The sequence below is a fragment of the Mesoplodon bidens genome (assembly GCF_964165515.1).
Source record: "Mesoplodon bidens genome assembly, chromosome: 14".
NCBI classification, from domain to species: domain Eukaryota; kingdom Metazoa; phylum Chordata; class Mammalia; order Artiodactyla; family Ziphiidae; genus Mesoplodon; species Mesoplodon bidens.
The window spans coordinates 64,337,576-64,354,181 of NC_138170.1; the positions used below are offsets into that span (position 1 = coordinate 64,337,576).

The following is a 16,606-nucleotide window of genomic DNA, read 5'->3' on the forward strand; positions in this document are numbered from 1 at the left end:
GGTGAGGTTCTATTTCCCATTGCTCTGTTTTGCCTGTCTGAGTCATCTATAAGACCAAAGTATTGAAATAATAAGCCATCTTCAACATTTCCAGGAAGACCTAAGAGGTGATACTGACTCAACTTGAAGATATTGACTAGTCCAGTGGTTCCCAAACTTAGGTGCCTAGAAACATCACCCACAGAATTTCAGCAGGCTTAGGACAAGACACAGGCATCTGATTTAACAGATATAATTCTAATGTACATCAGAGGTAATTCTAATGCACATCTAGCTTTGAGACCCGTATTTTAGACCACAATGACCACAAAGCCCAGGTCATAGGTTTGATTCCCAACTGAAGAGCTATTTAACTTTGCAGAAAGAAAAGTTCTGTTCCTTAAAGAAATCCTGCACACCTTACTCTGTTCTGTCATTTTAAAATAGGGGTCCTGGTGGAAAGAAAATGAAAAAAGGGAACCAGGGCAAAGAAGGTGAATGGATCAGAGCAATTTACTATTGCAAACCCATATACGATTTTTTCCCCTTCTCATGAGAACCTGCTACATTCTATTGTAGAGGTGACTGACTGCATTTTGTTGATGGGTGAAAAGAGGTCTTTGTTCGTTGTTCTCTGACTGCCAAGTGTATTCCTACCTCAGGAATTTTGGATGAAAAGGTAAAAATGTCTTGTTAGTATCAGTGAATTATGATCCAAATGAATCACGCTTTTAATGAAAAACACTTGATGCACACTTACCCGGAATGCCTGAAAGGAGAAATTGAACCTTGGGAAACAGAAAAATGAACACTTACCCCTCACCCAACTACCTTTATTATGATCATTTTCTGGGACTTCCTACACCACCATAAAGGAAGCCAGGACCTGCCCTTTGGTGCAGCCCTGGTTTCTTGTAGCAAGAGCCAGCAGTGTCCTTCATTAGCACGCCACAAAGCAGTTTCCCGTGTTCTTATGTAATACGTCTTTGCAGCTTAAACCTTTAATTAACCAGAGATGTCATCAAGAACAGTTTGCCAAGGAAGAGGATGCCCGGTTTAATTAAAAAGATCTTTAATAGTTATTAAGGAAATCAATTTGGAGTTCAGGCCTGAGAGCAGTGTTGAGGGAAGAAATCACTGAGAGGAACTTTGCCATCTCTCTGGGTAATGGATTTTAACACTTTGATCTGCATTGCTTCAAATCCCTGGGACAGTGGTGCAGGGGGATGGAGAAGGATGCTTATTTATCACTCATCACTTTTGAATCTACCTTCCAGATCCCAGAGGCCTTACATACAAAAAGTCCAACCTTTCTGGAATACAGTTATCCTGGCAATCAAAGGAAATGGAAAACCATTATAAATTGAAAATCTACTACCTCATAAGTATGAGCTATTTCTTTTTCCAAAGAGATGCATTATTTCTCCCAGAGGATTTGTGCTTGGACTGTGCATCAGGTGTCTTTTTCTATTACCACACAAACCCTCCTTCTTCGGATCAAGCCAGAAAAAAAGGAATTTGGCTCTTTGGAGCACAAGAGAAATATTATTTTCAGTTGTCTCATGAAAATGATGACACCAAGGGTGAAACAGCCAGAGGATGGGCAAAATAAATTGCCTATGGTGTAGAGGGGACTGCAAAAGGGAAAGAATTTTTATTTTAAAAGAACAGCATCCTGCCAGCAGGGGCATGATTTTAATATCATCCTCTGATGCAGCCCAGCTGAGTTCAAATGCTAAAAGAACTTTTCACATCATCTCTGTTTAATTACTATTTGTACAGCACTTAATGAGGAAAACTGAAGACAGGTGAGCAGTATGGCTACAAAAACAACTTTCCTCTTGCAATGTAGCTCACTCTCAGGTGGACTGAAGTGCCTCTACCTGGAACTCCTATCATCACTCAAGGGAAACTCAACAGAAAGGATGAACCAGATCTTTGGGCGTTCAACCTGCATCCTAATCACCAGCTTACACTTTCTTAAAGAGTTGGGAACAGGCTTGTATTTATTTGTATTACTCACAGCAAATTGCCCAGAATCTGTGCCTACAATGTCTCTGTTGATTGTTGATTACCTGGAAACTTCTGGGCTTGTTAGCCCCCAAAATGTCTCCGTTCCCTGTTTCACTTGGTCTATTGAACCTAGTGAGCGGTGTCACTTGGAAGAATTGGGGGCTCAGGGTAGATGCGTTACAAGGCAAGCTCTACTGATGAACTTGTTGACCTGCTGGAAATAGATCAGGTAGCTTCTCTGAGCTCTACTTTCCTCAATTACAAAATAAGAAGCATTGAACTAGATGGTTTCCAAGGCCCCTTCTGACTCTAATAGTGCCTGCTCCACTATTTCCCTTTTGTCTTGGCTGGGTGTATCTGTTCTAAGTTAGTAGACTGATGGTAAACAGGAAAGCTCAGTGCTTATTGAAACATTTGTGGCTGAAGTACGGGTTGTAAACTGGCAAGCAGGAGGCTGGATCCAGTCTGCAGACCTGTTTTGTTTAGCCCACCTAAGTTTTCAGAGAGGGGGTGGGAATTGAATTCGTTAACAACAGTTAAAAACAGGCGATATCACGAAGTTGGACTTGTGTTTCTTTGGAGAAGTTGGAAAACTCTGGTACCGCTTCATCTTCATTGGCGATGATCTGCTTCCTTGTGAGTCCTACATGGACCCAGCCCCTTCCCACTGTGTCCTCAACAAGAAGGTTGAATGTCAGTTTCATTGTTTTCATTGATCTCATACCATTTCACTCCTTCATGGCCCAAGGAGTTATGTGGGTAGAGGAAGAGAGGGCTGGAGGGATAATTAGAGTCTGATGTCAGGAATCTCCTGTCCTTTGAAGAGACATCTGTGCCAGGAGCCTGGCTGCTTCCTGAGATGTGTGAGCTGCTAGGTGGATAAAGTTCCTTCAGTTGGGTGGATAGAATCAGACAGCCTTTGACTGATATGGGCAGCACAATGATTTCCCATTTAAAGTCAGTGCGATTTGTCCACATTGTCTCTCCTTTGAACAAATGTTTTGATTATCGTTCACTCAGAATCGTGCCTCACAGGAACATTTAGGCTATCCCACACTCCGCACACCCACAGAAGAACTTGAACAGCAAAGACCCTTTTGTCACCTAAGAACATCAATCTTTTTTTAGCAACATCACTGGAGTCCTCCTGTCCATTACAGTGGCCATCTAATTTATTGCCTAAAATATGAATTTCTTGAAAGTGAAAGGGGGCACTACTAATAATTATGCCAGGAAAATAGGAATAAATCAGGACTGCCCTAAGCAAACTGGGGCATGTAGTCACCCTGCTCAATGTGCAACACCCACTAATGACTTGATCACAAAATCTGCCACTGGCCGTAGCAGCTTGTCCTGGGAACCAGATTTGTCCCATTTCCACCCCTGGGCATGCTTGGCTCCTCTCCTTGTTGAAATTCCTGCCAGATTGGAGAGGACTCACCCTGTTTCCATTCCTTCCGGATTTGAGCTCTCCTGCCCCCTTCTACCTTTCACTGATGCCTCTAAACTTAAGCCTCCCAAGAAGGACTGTCTTTGATTTGTCACAGCTGATGCAGGTGGCGACGAGACGTGGCTGTGTGAACTCTGGGTCCTGGGGAATGAATGATATCTGTCTTCGGATCACTCCATTTCTTCTTCTGCCCCTGCTCCCCTCTTTCCTGCTATGTAATTCAGGTTAACGAATTGTCCTCTCCTTTTCTTTAAGCTAATTGGGTCATCCCTTCATGCTCCTAGAACTTTACATTTTCTATGTGGGGAGAGGTGGTCCATGGCTCAGGTCACTGCAGGACACCACCACTGAAGATCAAACCATTTTCACAACCAGCAAAGGCATATCACTGCAGCAATAGTGAGTTTTATACTTGGTTTTTGGGTGAGGAACAAAGAAAGTTTGGGGGCACTTCAAATACTGAAAGAAAGGAGCAGGCTTTTGAAATGCAAAGATATAAATCCCTTTCCAGGAAGCAAATTATACCGTGGTACATAAGAAAAAAAAAAGGGAGGCGGGGTTGAGGGTAGTAGGATGGTGAAAGGAGGTGTTTAATGGATGGAAAAAGATCCAGAAAGGTGAGACTCAGATCCCTTAGATAAAGCCACCCATCTACGTGGCGAAGATAAGAGGAAAAGTCCGTGGAGGGCTTTATTCTTTTGACAAAGACACACCATTGTGGCAGAGAGAGGGAGTAAGAAGGTTGTTAACAGCTCATTCTCATTTACCACACAGCCTAAACTATTCTATCACTCACTTTATAAAAGGGCCTCGCAGGAGACTCTGGACATACAGTTTGACAGAGTCTACAGTGGCAAGGAAAAAGGAGAGGAACACAGAGGGAAAGGGAGCTGATGTATTATTTACAGGTGAACAAAGAACTTGAATAAAGCAGGCTGCAGGATCAGGCCCAAAGACCTGTGTCTGGACGACTGTGGAATAAAGACAGACCTCTCTGAATTCTTGCTGCTGCTCCTGTTGCTGCTGGAGACCCTTGCCAGTGTTGGGCCCGTGTGCATGTGTCTCAGCTCATCGCCGTGCTCCAATCTGCCCGGCTCTCAGTTACATTTCCCTGCGGCCCAGAAGGGGTAAAGCCCTCACCAGGAAGCTGCCGGGCCTCTGTGGGTACAATCTCATTAGGCTGGGCACAGAGGGCATCTCACTGGTGGTGGCAGGTCTAATAAGCATGCAGATGGAAGACACACATGCACACACACACTCTCCCTGAAGTCATGCAGTGGGCAGACAGCAGGGATATGGAGGATCGGATCGGAAAGGAACAAAAGGCTGCAGCCCCTGCAGTGAGCTGAGTGAGAGTGACAGGAGGACAGCTAAAGGCAACCAGGAGCAAAGTGTGAAAATCCACAGCAAAAGGCACCGGAGAGCATATGCACTGGACTTCACAGCTTCCTCCCATTCCCGGCTTACACTGGCTCCATGTGCTGCTTTGCACAGCTTTCTGGGGCCATCATGGGTTTTATTCCACAGTTTTTATACTAACACGAATGACTCACATCTGCTCCAATACCCAATTCGCTCTCTAATGACTTCGGCTGCTAGGAGAGAACTTGCCAATGACAGGAGTGGCAAAAAAGAGTCCCAATTCAGGGACAAGGAAGGCTACAACCCCATACGTGTGAGCTGGAAGGTCTTTGAGAGGGCATGACGTTAGGAATGGGGAAACAGACGCCGAGAAATCAGGAATTTGCTCCAGACTATCAAGACCAGAGGTCGATCCATTTTAGGGCACCAGGATAGTCCTAATTCAGAATGTTCTTATTTTTCTTATTTTCCTGCCATGTTAAATCTTTTGCTAGGAGCTTTTCCTCCCTGTATAGGCTGTGATGAGAAAAAAGTAACTTGGATTAATCACCAATGATAGCTAATCCCCCACTGGGATCAACTGTGCTCTGTATTACTTAAGGTGGATATTAACGTTTTAAATAACCAGGGGACCCCTGAATAGGCTGGGAGAGACTTAAAGGGCTGGGCCCTGCATGGAGACTCACCTGGCTTCCAGATGTTTGAAGTCCCAACTGAAATCAGTTTCAACCCTAGTGACAGTGACTGGCTTGACAGCCCAGAATAATATGCCTTTTGGCTGGATCAGGTGATGACACTTGGCAAAACTGGATTCCCTTTACAGCTTTCATAGGTCCAGGGAATCTTCTCCACTTGAATGGAGGACAAAATAGTAATCAAGGGGCTTCCCTGGTGGCGCAGTGGTTGAGAGTCTGCCTGCCGATGCAGGGGACACAGGTTCATGCCCCGGTCCAGGAAGATCCCACATGCCGCGGAGCGGCTGGGCCCGTGAGCCATGGCCGCTGAGCCTGAGCGTCTGGGCCCTGAGCGTCCGGAGCCTGTGCTCCGCAACGGGAGAGGCCACAACACTGAGAGGCCCGCGTACCGCAAAAAAAAAAAAAAATAGTAATCAAGAAGCAAGCATCTTGGAAGGCAATCCCTGCTGCCCCAGGCATCACAGGCCCTGTATGGAGCTGCCATGGGAGACCCAAGCCCTCAGTTTCCCCAGATGCCAAACAGCACAAAGCACCTTACACCCTCAGCAGCAGGTGGTGTGGTGCTGCGCCATCTCTAAAGCTTGGCGGTGGTGTTGTGTAACTGTTCGCCATCTGTTACTCAGAAACAGCATCACAAAGTGCTGAGCAGTGGACTACGGGGCTGCAGCTCCTGCCTGGAGCCAACAGCACCTCAGCGGCTTGCCTGGGGCTCCCCTGCAGAGCTGCCGCAGGGCACTTTGCAGGCCCCAGCCTGCAGGTCCAGGGTAAGGCTCCTGGAAGGATCCAGGGAGCTCAAGGCGCTGCAGGGAGGGGTTCTCTTGCTGCTGCCCCCACCCCTCCCATGACCATGATCTCCCTGGACCTTTGCCCAGCCAAAGTAGTGGCTGGGAAGCCTACCTCAACCTTTCAGAGTTCTAATAAAGGCAAATCCTGGACCATCCCCAGGGTTCTGTGTGATGGTCTGAGAGCTCAGCTGAATCTTGAGGTGGGCTGGCAAGAGTGCTCAGCTTTTCTGGGCTGTTTGATTTCCACCTTTGTTCCCAACCAAAAACTTCTCATCTATAGCCTGGCCGAGAACACTCTGGGGCTATGAGAAAGGACTGGCCTGTGACTGAAAGACAAGGTACCAAACACAGGGATTTTCAGCAGATTCCTCCATTTCTGACTCCACTTTTTGCTGACTCCATCTTACTGGTGAGTGAATTCTGGAGTAATGCTTTGCCCCTGTGCTACCTCCCCATGCTGAGCTCTGTAGGGAGAGGCAGGGAGGATCATGGCTACGGTAGTAGATGCATCACTTTCACCTCCCCAGGCAACTTGATGAGATAAGCATCCCTCCAACTCAGGCAACATACCATGGCATTGTTCCCCAGGGAGAGCAAGGTTTCTTTCTTTCCCTCTTTGAGGGGTGAGATGATCAGGTAACACCAGCACCTTGCATTCAGCTTTCACAACTATTCATTCACTTGTCAGAGGAGGTAGTATCATCCCCATATTACAGATGAGGAATCTAAGGCTAGGGGAAGGTAAAGGACTTCCCCAGGATTCACACAGCTAGTGTGGCTGACCCGGGCCAGGAACCCCTAGTCCAGTGATATCACCATCATTCCAGCCTAGCTGAGACCCGCATGGGAATCCAATTCAGACTTTGCCTCTGGACTCAAGTAGTTTTAATCTTCAAGAGGAAGGAGGATGCACTTCCAGAAGGCATTTGGGGAAAGGGGTTTTTGAAAGATAACCCTCTGTGCTCAGTACCCCCCTGCCCCCAAACCACTTTCCAGGAACCCCATGTGGTTGACCCAGCTTTGGACTCCATCCCCCACCCCCTTTCTGCAAGCACAGAGCCCTGGTTCTTATAGGGAGAGAAAACCCTTAAGGGAGATAATTACACCTTAATTTTTAAAAGGATTTCTTTAAAGTTAAATTTAGACCAACTCAGCGTTCCATTAAGCAGAAAAAGTTGCACCTGCAGGCAGGCAGAGAAACACCCTGGGGAGCTGGCTGAACTCTGCCTTGGCCCTGAACGGCCAGGAGCTTGGCTTGCGGGTGGGGCAGTAGCCCCGCCAGCGGCCCAAGGTCTCTGCGTCAGCTCCCATAGGGCGGGCGCCCAAAGGGCGGGACCGGGCCGTGAGCGCCACGTGCAGACCCGGCGGCGAGCCGGAAAGTCCTCCCAAGCACAGCTCCTCCTGGCGCCGGCTGGCCCTTTGATCCCAGCTCGCAGCTGGGGGTGGCGGGTCTCGGAGACGCACCTTTCCCGCCCCGCCCCACCCCAGTATGGCCCGGGAGCTGCGCCCAGGGCTCGCCGCGGGCGACCCCAGAACAGCACCCGGCGCCTCGGTGGGCGGGCGGCGGTAGCGCCCCCTCTCAGAGCCCCGTTCGCTCCTGCCCGGGCTCCCTCGGAGTCGGTCTGTCTGTCGGCCTTCGCTCCCTCCCTTCCCTCCCCCGTCGTGTTCCTCCCGGGGTGCCAGGCACAGCCTCGGATTCCTCCCTCCCCACAGCTCGAGTCAGTTTCCCTCGCGGCGGCTGCCGAGGCGGCGGCAACGGCGGCGGCGCGGGAAGCCTCTCGGCGGCCACCGCGCTTCTCCGGCTGGAGCGGGCGTCCAGCTTGGCTGCCCCTCGGCCCTTCCCTGCCGCTCCTCGGGGCATCGTGTGCCCACCACCCCTGCTCTCTTCTCTCCCAAGCGGGCGGGGCGCCTGGCAGGATCCCACCGGCCCCCCACCCGGATCCCGGGGCTAGCGCTCCCGGGAGCAGGGCGCTCTGGGGACTTCTGCCCCGCCGACCCTGACCGCCAGGGGGTGCCCTACGGGCGCAGCGCCGCCGAGAGGAGAAGGCAAGAGGGACCATGCGGCGTCTGACTCGCCGCCTGGTGCTGCCGATCTTCGGGGTTCTCTGGATCACCGTGCTGCTGTTCTTCTGGGTAACCAAGAAGAAGTTGGAGGTGCCGGCGGGACCTGAAGTGCAGACCCCCAAGGTACCGGTTTGGCGGCGCGCCGGGCGCGGGGCAGTGGTTGGCAGGAGGGCGCGCAGCTCGCGCGCCGCGTTTGCGGGCTCCCGGGAAGCCAGGGCTGGGGTCTGGGTGCTGCGAGCAGGTAACCGGGCGCCGGATGCGGCTACAGTGTGATGTTTCTGGATTTCAAAAAGCTCAGGGGCATCCCCGGCCCCGCGCGTGTGTGAGTGGGAGTGGGAGTGGGTGTGGATGGTGGGCGCGCTGGCGGGCAGAGCGGGGCTCTCAACTTGGGCAGCGCGCCGGCGTCCCTGGGCGGCAGGGGCACTACGGTCGAGCAGCCCAGGGGGTGGCCGTCCGTGGACGCCGCGAGAGAGTCGCCGGTGGTGAGGTCGGGTGGTAGGGCCGGCAGGTGCTGGCGCCCGCGAGAAATCAGGCGGCCGCGCTAATCTCCCTCCTTGCCTCAGCTGCCAGGCCCGACCGGGGGAGGCCGGAGACCGAGGGTGCGCCGCGCGCGCGTGTGCGGCGCGGGAGAGCGCCCTGCAGCCTCCCGGGCGGTTGCTGCCTTTCGCCGCCCCTGCTTTGTAATTTTCCTCGATCCCTCCAGCTGCATTGGAAGTTGAATTGAATGTGCCCTGAACATCACTAAAGAGCCTGTAAAAACAGACGCCTTGGTATTGGTGGGGAGTTGGGGAAATGAGAATCCAAGTGGCTTTTCCAACTCCTGCCCAGTCGGTTCATATGAGCGGAGCCGCAAGGTTCCGTCTTACCTTTATTCAGAGCCCCTATTCCTCGGTCTCCTCTTCCACGGACCTGGCTGTAAGACACAGAAAAAGGAGGCCTCAGGGGGTTTCCTGACCAGCCAGGAAACGTTTATGAACTGGGTCCAGAGAGGTCCTCCAGCGACCGCGAAAAAGCCCTTGGAGAAGATTTATGGTCCCAAGCTGGAGACAGAAAATAATGGGGGAAGTGGGAGAGAGGGGAGAATCCCAGTAACTACAGTGCAGAGCACCTACTAGGTGCAAGGTACATAGTGGGTGCTTCTTTATAAGTAGTTGTATGAGTTGGGTAGGATTCTCCTTATTTCGTAGATTAGGAAACTGGTTCAGTCTTTAAGTACCTTGCCTTAGGACACTACTGATTTGAACTCAGATCTCCGATATTCAGGATCTTTCCACTATATCAAGTTGCCTTTGAGACTGCCTTTTAACTAAGTCTCTGGTCACTTATGTTTTGGAATCTTGCCAATGCTCGATTGAATTCCACAGTCATTTATTGATGATCTGCCATGTGCCAGGCAGTGTGCTAGGTACTGTGGGTACAGAGATGCAGAACTTGTTCTCTGCAGTAGGGGCATCTGCTCAGGAATAGACCAGGACCATACAGTGTGCTGAGGGCTACAATGGCTCAGTGCACTGGGCGTCCTGGGAGCCTGGGGACTTCCTGGAGGAGGAGGAGGACATAAGGGAACTGAGTTGAGAAGGATGAACAGTAGGTTTGCCAGTAGGTAGGGAGGGCATTCCAGGTAGAGGTTAATTGCACCAAACAGGCTGAGAGGAATTACACAGCACGCTGGGTGAGTTTGGCGTCAAAGCATGTGGCCAGTGGCAGGGATGAGGTTGGGAAAATGTGTAACGGTCCTGTTGGTAGGACCTTGTGGGTACCAGGGGACCTTGGAGGTGTACTAAGCAGGGGAGTGATGAGGTCAGACTGATGATTTCAAACAGCCTTCATCACACGGGATCAATTTTCTCACTCACCTCAGACCTAGAGAGGTCTGAGGTGAGTGAGATCTGGAGAGCTCATAGATCTGGAGAGCTTTTCGTCTTTTTCCCTGGGTGGTTCTGTTCCTTGTGAGGTTAATGATGCCTGTGGGGGCATGAACTCTCTCTGTTTTGCGTTGAACCTCATTACGTTAAGCTTGCTTATTCTAGTCTACACCAGGGAGCTGGGACAAGGGATCTGTTTCCTTCTTTGTGCACTTTGTCCGTCTTCTTTTCCTGCCTCTTCGCATCCTGGCGAGCGCTGGGCACACATTGATCAAATGCAGCCACAGGCCAGGCTCTGTGCTAGGTTTGGGGGCGGCTGTGATGAGTACACTGTGCCCCTGCCGTTTGGCGGGGGCGGCTCTCACAAGTTCCTGGTTGAGGCAGAATTGCAAACAAATGAGTAGCGGCATGGTATGGGGGCAGTGGTCTAACGTCAGAAGTCCAGACATTGTGCTGTGCAGTCACTTGCTCTTTGTCTTAGTATCTTCCTTTTCCCTCACTTTCTGTATCCTTTATAACCATGAATTCTCTAGACTTTAAAAATCTTGATAATTCTTATTATTGGTCACCCTTTTTTGTTAGTAGATTTCTTCTTCCTGTTTTTCACCTGTATTATGCCTTTTTGTGTCTACATATATGTGTTGTGTGTATTCGTGGGTGTATTTTGTGTCTGGTGGATGAGCAGCCCTCTGTATCTTGGTGTATATGTACCTGAGGGGTGGGGTGGAGAGACAAAGAGAGGTCCTTCTTAGCACTAGAACAGTTGTATTCCCATGACTGATCTACTCAGGAAATTTGCATGTCAGGTCCCAAGCAGTGCGGTGGGTTTCCAAACCGGATTCCATGTCAGAGCCACCTGGAGAGCTCCTTTAATTTACATGTTTTTGTGTTTATTGCAGAGATTATGATTCTGTGGTTCTGGTAGAAGGTCGTAGAATCAATATTTTGACAAGGGCTCCATGTGAGTCTGAGGCAACCTAGTGATGGGTGGTATTTGGGAGCTAGATGAAGAATACCAAGTCTCTCGGGTTTTTTTGTAGTTCCGTGGGCGCCATGTAAATATGGCCGAATGATTTCATTCCTCTTGAGCTCCTCGTGGACCAAGCCTGAGTGAGCATGTGCATTCATGTGAAATAACAATAGCTAGCATTTGTATCGTGCTTTAGAAATTCACAAACTCCATTTCACATATATTAGCTCATTTAAGCTTCACAGTGACCACAAACAATAAGGCAGATCATACTTTCATGCAGATGAGATTGAGTAATGAGGTTAAACAATTGGCCCAAGACAACAAGACTATGATTAAGTAGCAGCATCAGGACAAGAATGGAATGGGATAATTCTGGCAACTGCTCACGCAAGTGCTCCTTCCATGCCCTCAAGCCACATGGATGCCTGGGTCTGCGCTAGTGGGTGATGGGGTGAGGTTAGGGAGGTTAGTAGCTGCACGATGCCCACCTACTTTCCAAGCACTTCCATGGCTCATCCCCAGGTGCTGGCCTTGGGAGAGCTCCAGGGAGGTTGGTGTAAGTTGTGAGGAAACCATTTCAGAGGGAATCCTGCTCTGCCCTCAGGGGAGGTCATAGGGGGCAGAGGAGGCTCCTCTGGCTGGATAAAGTGCACCCTGGTGGGGCGGGTCTGATGGAAGGTTGCAGCATCATTGGGGGGTTGCCTCAAATGGTTGCAGGTGGTCGCAGCACCGTTGGTTTAGGAATCATTTGCCAGGGCGGAGATTGTTTCCTCAACAGTAGGAATTATCCAGGGACATTTGTCTATCGTAGGGAAAATCTTTTGGTTTTTGAGTGAGTTCAGTATCCTAGGTTTTCCTAGACAATGCTCCTGCACAGTCATGGGGAGAGCTCTTGCCTTGGACATGTCTGAAGCCAGGGGTCCTCTGCCTAGGGCTCTTCCCAGTGTGGTGGAGGGGGGTCAGTTTATTTTCTAAAGCAAGAGCACTGGGCTCCCTTCCCATAAAAATATTTAGAGAAGTTGAAATGGTGGAGGGATTGGACTAGAGAGGGCTATGGCTAGGGCTCCTGGGCTGGGGACTTGCCAACTTGTCGATTCCTTGCAGCCAATTGCCTTCACTGGGGACTAGACCCTTATTCCCCTTTCCTCAGGGTTAGGGAACATCCTCCTTCACCTGGCAATGTGATCTCCAAAGTGGGCCTGATAATAAAATAAAACCTATGCTCCGTCACAATCCAAGTGATATGGAGAAGCCAAGCTGCACTCCAGGTTTAGGAAGATTAGTTGGATTTTTTTCCCTTAGTTTCAAGAAGGGCTGTTTCTATTAATAGCTCAAATAAAGATTTAAGTTTGACTTTTCAACGTTGATTTGATTTTTTATGGGGTTTCCCACCCCCAAATTCAGCAAAGCTCTAATTCCTAATTGAAAATCCTGTAACAAGCTTGATGCCTTAATTTAAACTGTATTGTAGCAATAAATACTGTACCACTAAAAAAAAGGACCTGAAAAATGTTTCCATTTTTTCTCTCGCCTATCATTTGTTCGCTTCTTGGAGAATTATACAATAACTGGCAGAATTAAAAAAAAAAAACCCAGCAAATTTGTCTCTTATTTCCAAGAAACTAAATTTAGTCTAGGGGCTTAGGGCTTAGTAAAAGCAGAAGAATTTCAGGCCTGAGGGTGCTTTTGGAGGAAGGTATTGGAAATGTAAAGGCTTTGAATAAAGTGCCTCAGGCCCATGTAAATGTATTTGTGCTGTACTAGAAATATAGCAAAAACTATTAGAAAAGAGCCTGTTTTCTGTAATATTTGTATATTGCAAATGCCTTATGTATATGACGCTGTTACTGTATTCCCCATTTATTAGGTAATTTCTCCCACTCAAGAAATTCATCAATTTTAGAGAGAGGCCCTAGTAATCTGCTGACGCTCAGTGGGTGTATTTTAGACTGTCCAGGGAAGTTTGACTCTGGCATGACCGGAAATAGCTCATTTTCTGATGAACGTTCATCCTTCATGAACATGCATTTCTGTGTGTGCTGGTGCCTGCGCTGGACGCTGTGCTGCTCACTGTGCTGTTTTCCCATCTAAGGCAGTTCCTGGAAGGTGGTGGGGATGGTGTTGCCTTGTGGGCCAGATGTGGCTGCTGTGAGAAGCTGGGAAATATGAGACTAGAAGGTTGGAACCTCAGGTATTCAAGAAATAGCATGCTTTTGCTTTCTAGATATCAACAAGCTTAGAAAAACAAACGAACCCCAAACCCCTGAGCTCCCCTGTATTTCCTCTCTTGCCCTGTTCAGTCCCATCAGGCTGATGGGAATTTCTCCTCCTTGGGTCATTTTTGGCCTGCTCTGGGTTGCACCCTTGTCCCTGCTTGCTTTCCCAGCTGGCATTCTCCCCCAGGCCCTGTCCCAGGGACCCACAGACCTATTCGAAGGGAACCTCTTTGAGTCAGTCTGGGGAGCGCTCTCCCTCTCTCCCTCTCTCCCTCTCTCCCTCTCTCCCTCTCTCCCTCTCTCCCTCTCTCCCTCTCTCCCTCCCTCTCTCCCTCTCTCCCTCCCTCTCTCCCTCCCTCTCTCCCTCCCTCTCTCCCTCTCTCCCTCTCTCTCTCTCTCTCTCTCTCCCCGCCTCCCCCACCTCCCTCCCTAAACCCTTGTTCCCCTAAGTGGCCTGGTACTTTTGGAAGCAAAGACCAGGAGTCCCTGTCTCAATTTTCTAGAGGCACAGAATGATATCTGCTCAAATCAAGGAAGACAAAGGGGCAAAACCAGAAAAGAAAGAGAAATTAATGTCCCTGTCACAAGCTTCCCCAGCCTGTCTAGAGACTACCCTTTTCCAAGGTTGCTCATCTGTTTGTATCATTTAAAAGTGTTAATTTCCAGTCATCAGAGGTCACTTATTAACTGAACAGGGACAGAATGCGGCTGCCTTTGGCTGATACCTAAGGCCCGGGATTTTCACAGGTTCACGTGCCATCTCGTCTGCCGCCTTTGCCTGCATCCTTTCCCACACCTCTCCCATCCCAAATTTCCAAAACAGTCTTATGCATTATCAGGCACCCAGGAACACATTTTGAAGCTGAAGAAATGTGTTTCTGTGCCCTTGTTTAATTTCTGACGTTTACAGTTTTGTCACTCTTCCAGAGCATTTCAAAGTCCCTGATGCATTTTTTTGGAAAAGAATCTGAATTAGAAAGTAGGGACACATCCCCAGCTCCCCTCTCTGGGAGCGTCTGTGAACCCTGTCATGACTTTTGCACATTTTACCCGAGACCAGCATTATGGACCCACCATCTGTTTCGGGAAGTGAGTCTGACATGCCCAGTGCCCTCTACAGCTGGCTGCTGCCTCTTCCACTTGCCCGCAGTGACCCTGAGCTGGGTGGTCAGCCTTCCTCCTTGTCTGGACCTCAGAGACTCACACTGTTCACCAGGGTTGAAAGATGGAGAGCCCAGCCCTCTCCTGGCAGCTCCCATGATGTCATAATCAAGTGTGATTTCACCTTCTGGTTTTGCTTATATACGTGGCAACCCGGGTGTCTCTTTCTGCCACTGGCAGTGCTGGGGATAACAGATAGTCTCTTCCGGGCTCAGTCTCCTCAACTGTGAAATGGGAGCAGCATGCTACAGCACTGCCTGTGTCCCACTTGCCTTGCCAGCAGTCTGAGTCATTTTGGGTTAATTGTGAATAATTCTGAAGTGAGACCTCGTGGATTTAAATAATTATACCACAGATGCTCTGTGTCTATTACTTATCTTTTCATTATTTTACCAGAAATGTTAGATTAACCAAAAGATAAATCAGTTTCCGAGTCCTCAGATGTTGAACTGATTAAGAAAGAACCCCTTTGGGATACTGAAGAACGCGCATGCACACACTTGTACACTGGCACCCTGGGGAATTCTGCAGAAGCTCCTGAAATTTGCTGGCCTGGTATTCTGGTATTTCAGAATAAATGGCCTGAGATGACCTTCTGGGGCAGCAGTCTTTGCATTTGGCAGCAGCTGCTGTCATCACAGGACCTAATGAACACTAGGAAGCTAATGGGGAGAGCGAGGAAGAGATCTATCTCTGTGGCGGGAGGAATGTGTGTGCCCCTCAGGGAGTCCTCTTTCCTCCTGTTTTTCTTTCCATAGCTTCCCTCCTCCCTTCTTCATTCTTCCTCCTCCTCTTCCTCACATCTCCTGGAAAGCCAGGGGGCCCCAGAGCAGAGAGGCACAGGGCACTTGGTCAGGAGCCCCGGGAAGAAGTCTGGAGGTGCAGGCGCCCAGTACTTCCCTGCAAGCACTGACCAAGGTCAGGAGCAGCCTGTCTCGCTGCTGCTCTGGACACAAAGGCCGTTCTTTCTGAAGGAGGGGAGTAGCTGCTCTGGGCCATCCTGAGCCATTCTGCTCGGATGCTCTTATATCAGCATGAGCCCTCATGGCAGGAATTAAGGAGCCATCAGAACACTATCTCCCGGACAATGCCAATTTCAAGTACAAAGTCTCTTCTGTGTACCATTTCCTGGAGACAAGATTAGGCATTTGAAAAAAAATAATTAAATTCTCCTCATGTCACTTTGTCTTCTTAACTGTGAGCACTACAGAGATCTTTCAAGGAAACGCAGGGCGAGCAGCACACGCACATGTTCCTGCCACTGGATCTGAGTGCCCAGACGAAGAGAACCTCCACCAGCTGCCTCTTTTCTAATGATCCCGTTGTTTAAACCCAATTTGCATCTCATTCCCAGCCAGAAAAGCGTGTGGGTAACATCTACAGAGCAGGTAGGACGGCCCCATCTTGACAAGCTGTCTCCAAGCTGTCTCCCATCGGTCCCTTTCCTCTGTCCTCACTAAGGTTTGGAAATAAGGATTTTTTTCCCCTAATGGTCCAGGCTGAGGATTTATGTAGCTCCTGTGGTTCCTCTGAGAACACTCTAATCGTTAATTCCCCACCCCGCCCCAGCCACAGAGAGACTGAGCCAATCAATATTTATGCTCCCATCACTCACAGCTGCAACACACAGGCATAATGGCCGCCAAACTCCTTGATGGTCATTGAGAAATTAGCTGGCGCCCGTGTTTCGGGCTCATTGTTTTCTAGGATCTTGGGGTGATCGGACCATGTCGTCCATGGATTATCTGTTTCAGGCTCGTTTTCCAGGATCTTGGGGAGATCAGACCACGTGGTCCATGGATTAATTAAGCCACCCAGCTAATTGGCTGTTACTAGATGGGCAGTTGATTGCTGCCAGCTGAGTGCTGAATCGACCCGACCGAAGTCCTTATTATGGTGGGCTGGTGGTCTTTACCTGCAGAGGCACTGGCTCAAAGACCTGACTAATTAAAGGTGAATCAGGAGCTGGAAGATAAGAGGTAGCTTCCTCCCTCCACCTCTTTATGCGATGTTTTACAGTTTACAAAGCGTTTTTATTCACAA

At 49.5% G+C, this 16,606-nt stretch overlaps 2 protein-coding genes across 2 annotated transcripts in view; both read left to right on the forward strand.

Annotated features, from left to right (window-relative positions):
- CAPN14 (calpain 14) overlaps positions 1-8,236 on the forward strand; it is a gene marked incomplete at both ends in the record, with an annotated part of 54,553 nt that extends 46,317 nt beyond the window's left edge. Inside the window, 3 exon segments of the mRNA XM_081253899.1 lie at positions 6,123-6,263; positions 7,773-7,904; positions 7,998-8,236. Coding sequence (XP_081110025.1) covers positions 6,123-6,263; positions 7,773-7,904; positions 7,998-8,236 — 512 coding nt within the window.
- Positions 8,237-8,342: 106 nt separating this feature from the next.
- Positions 8,343-16,606, forward strand: part of GALNT14 (polypeptide N-acetylgalactosaminyltransferase 14) — a gene marked incomplete at its 5' end in the record, with an annotated part of 211,087 nt that continues 202,823 nt past the window's right edge. Inside the window, one exon of the mRNA XM_081254549.1 lies at positions 8,343-8,471. Coding sequence (XP_081110675.1) covers positions 8,343-8,471 — 129 coding nt within the window. The remainder of the gene's footprint in view (positions 8,472-16,606) is intronic.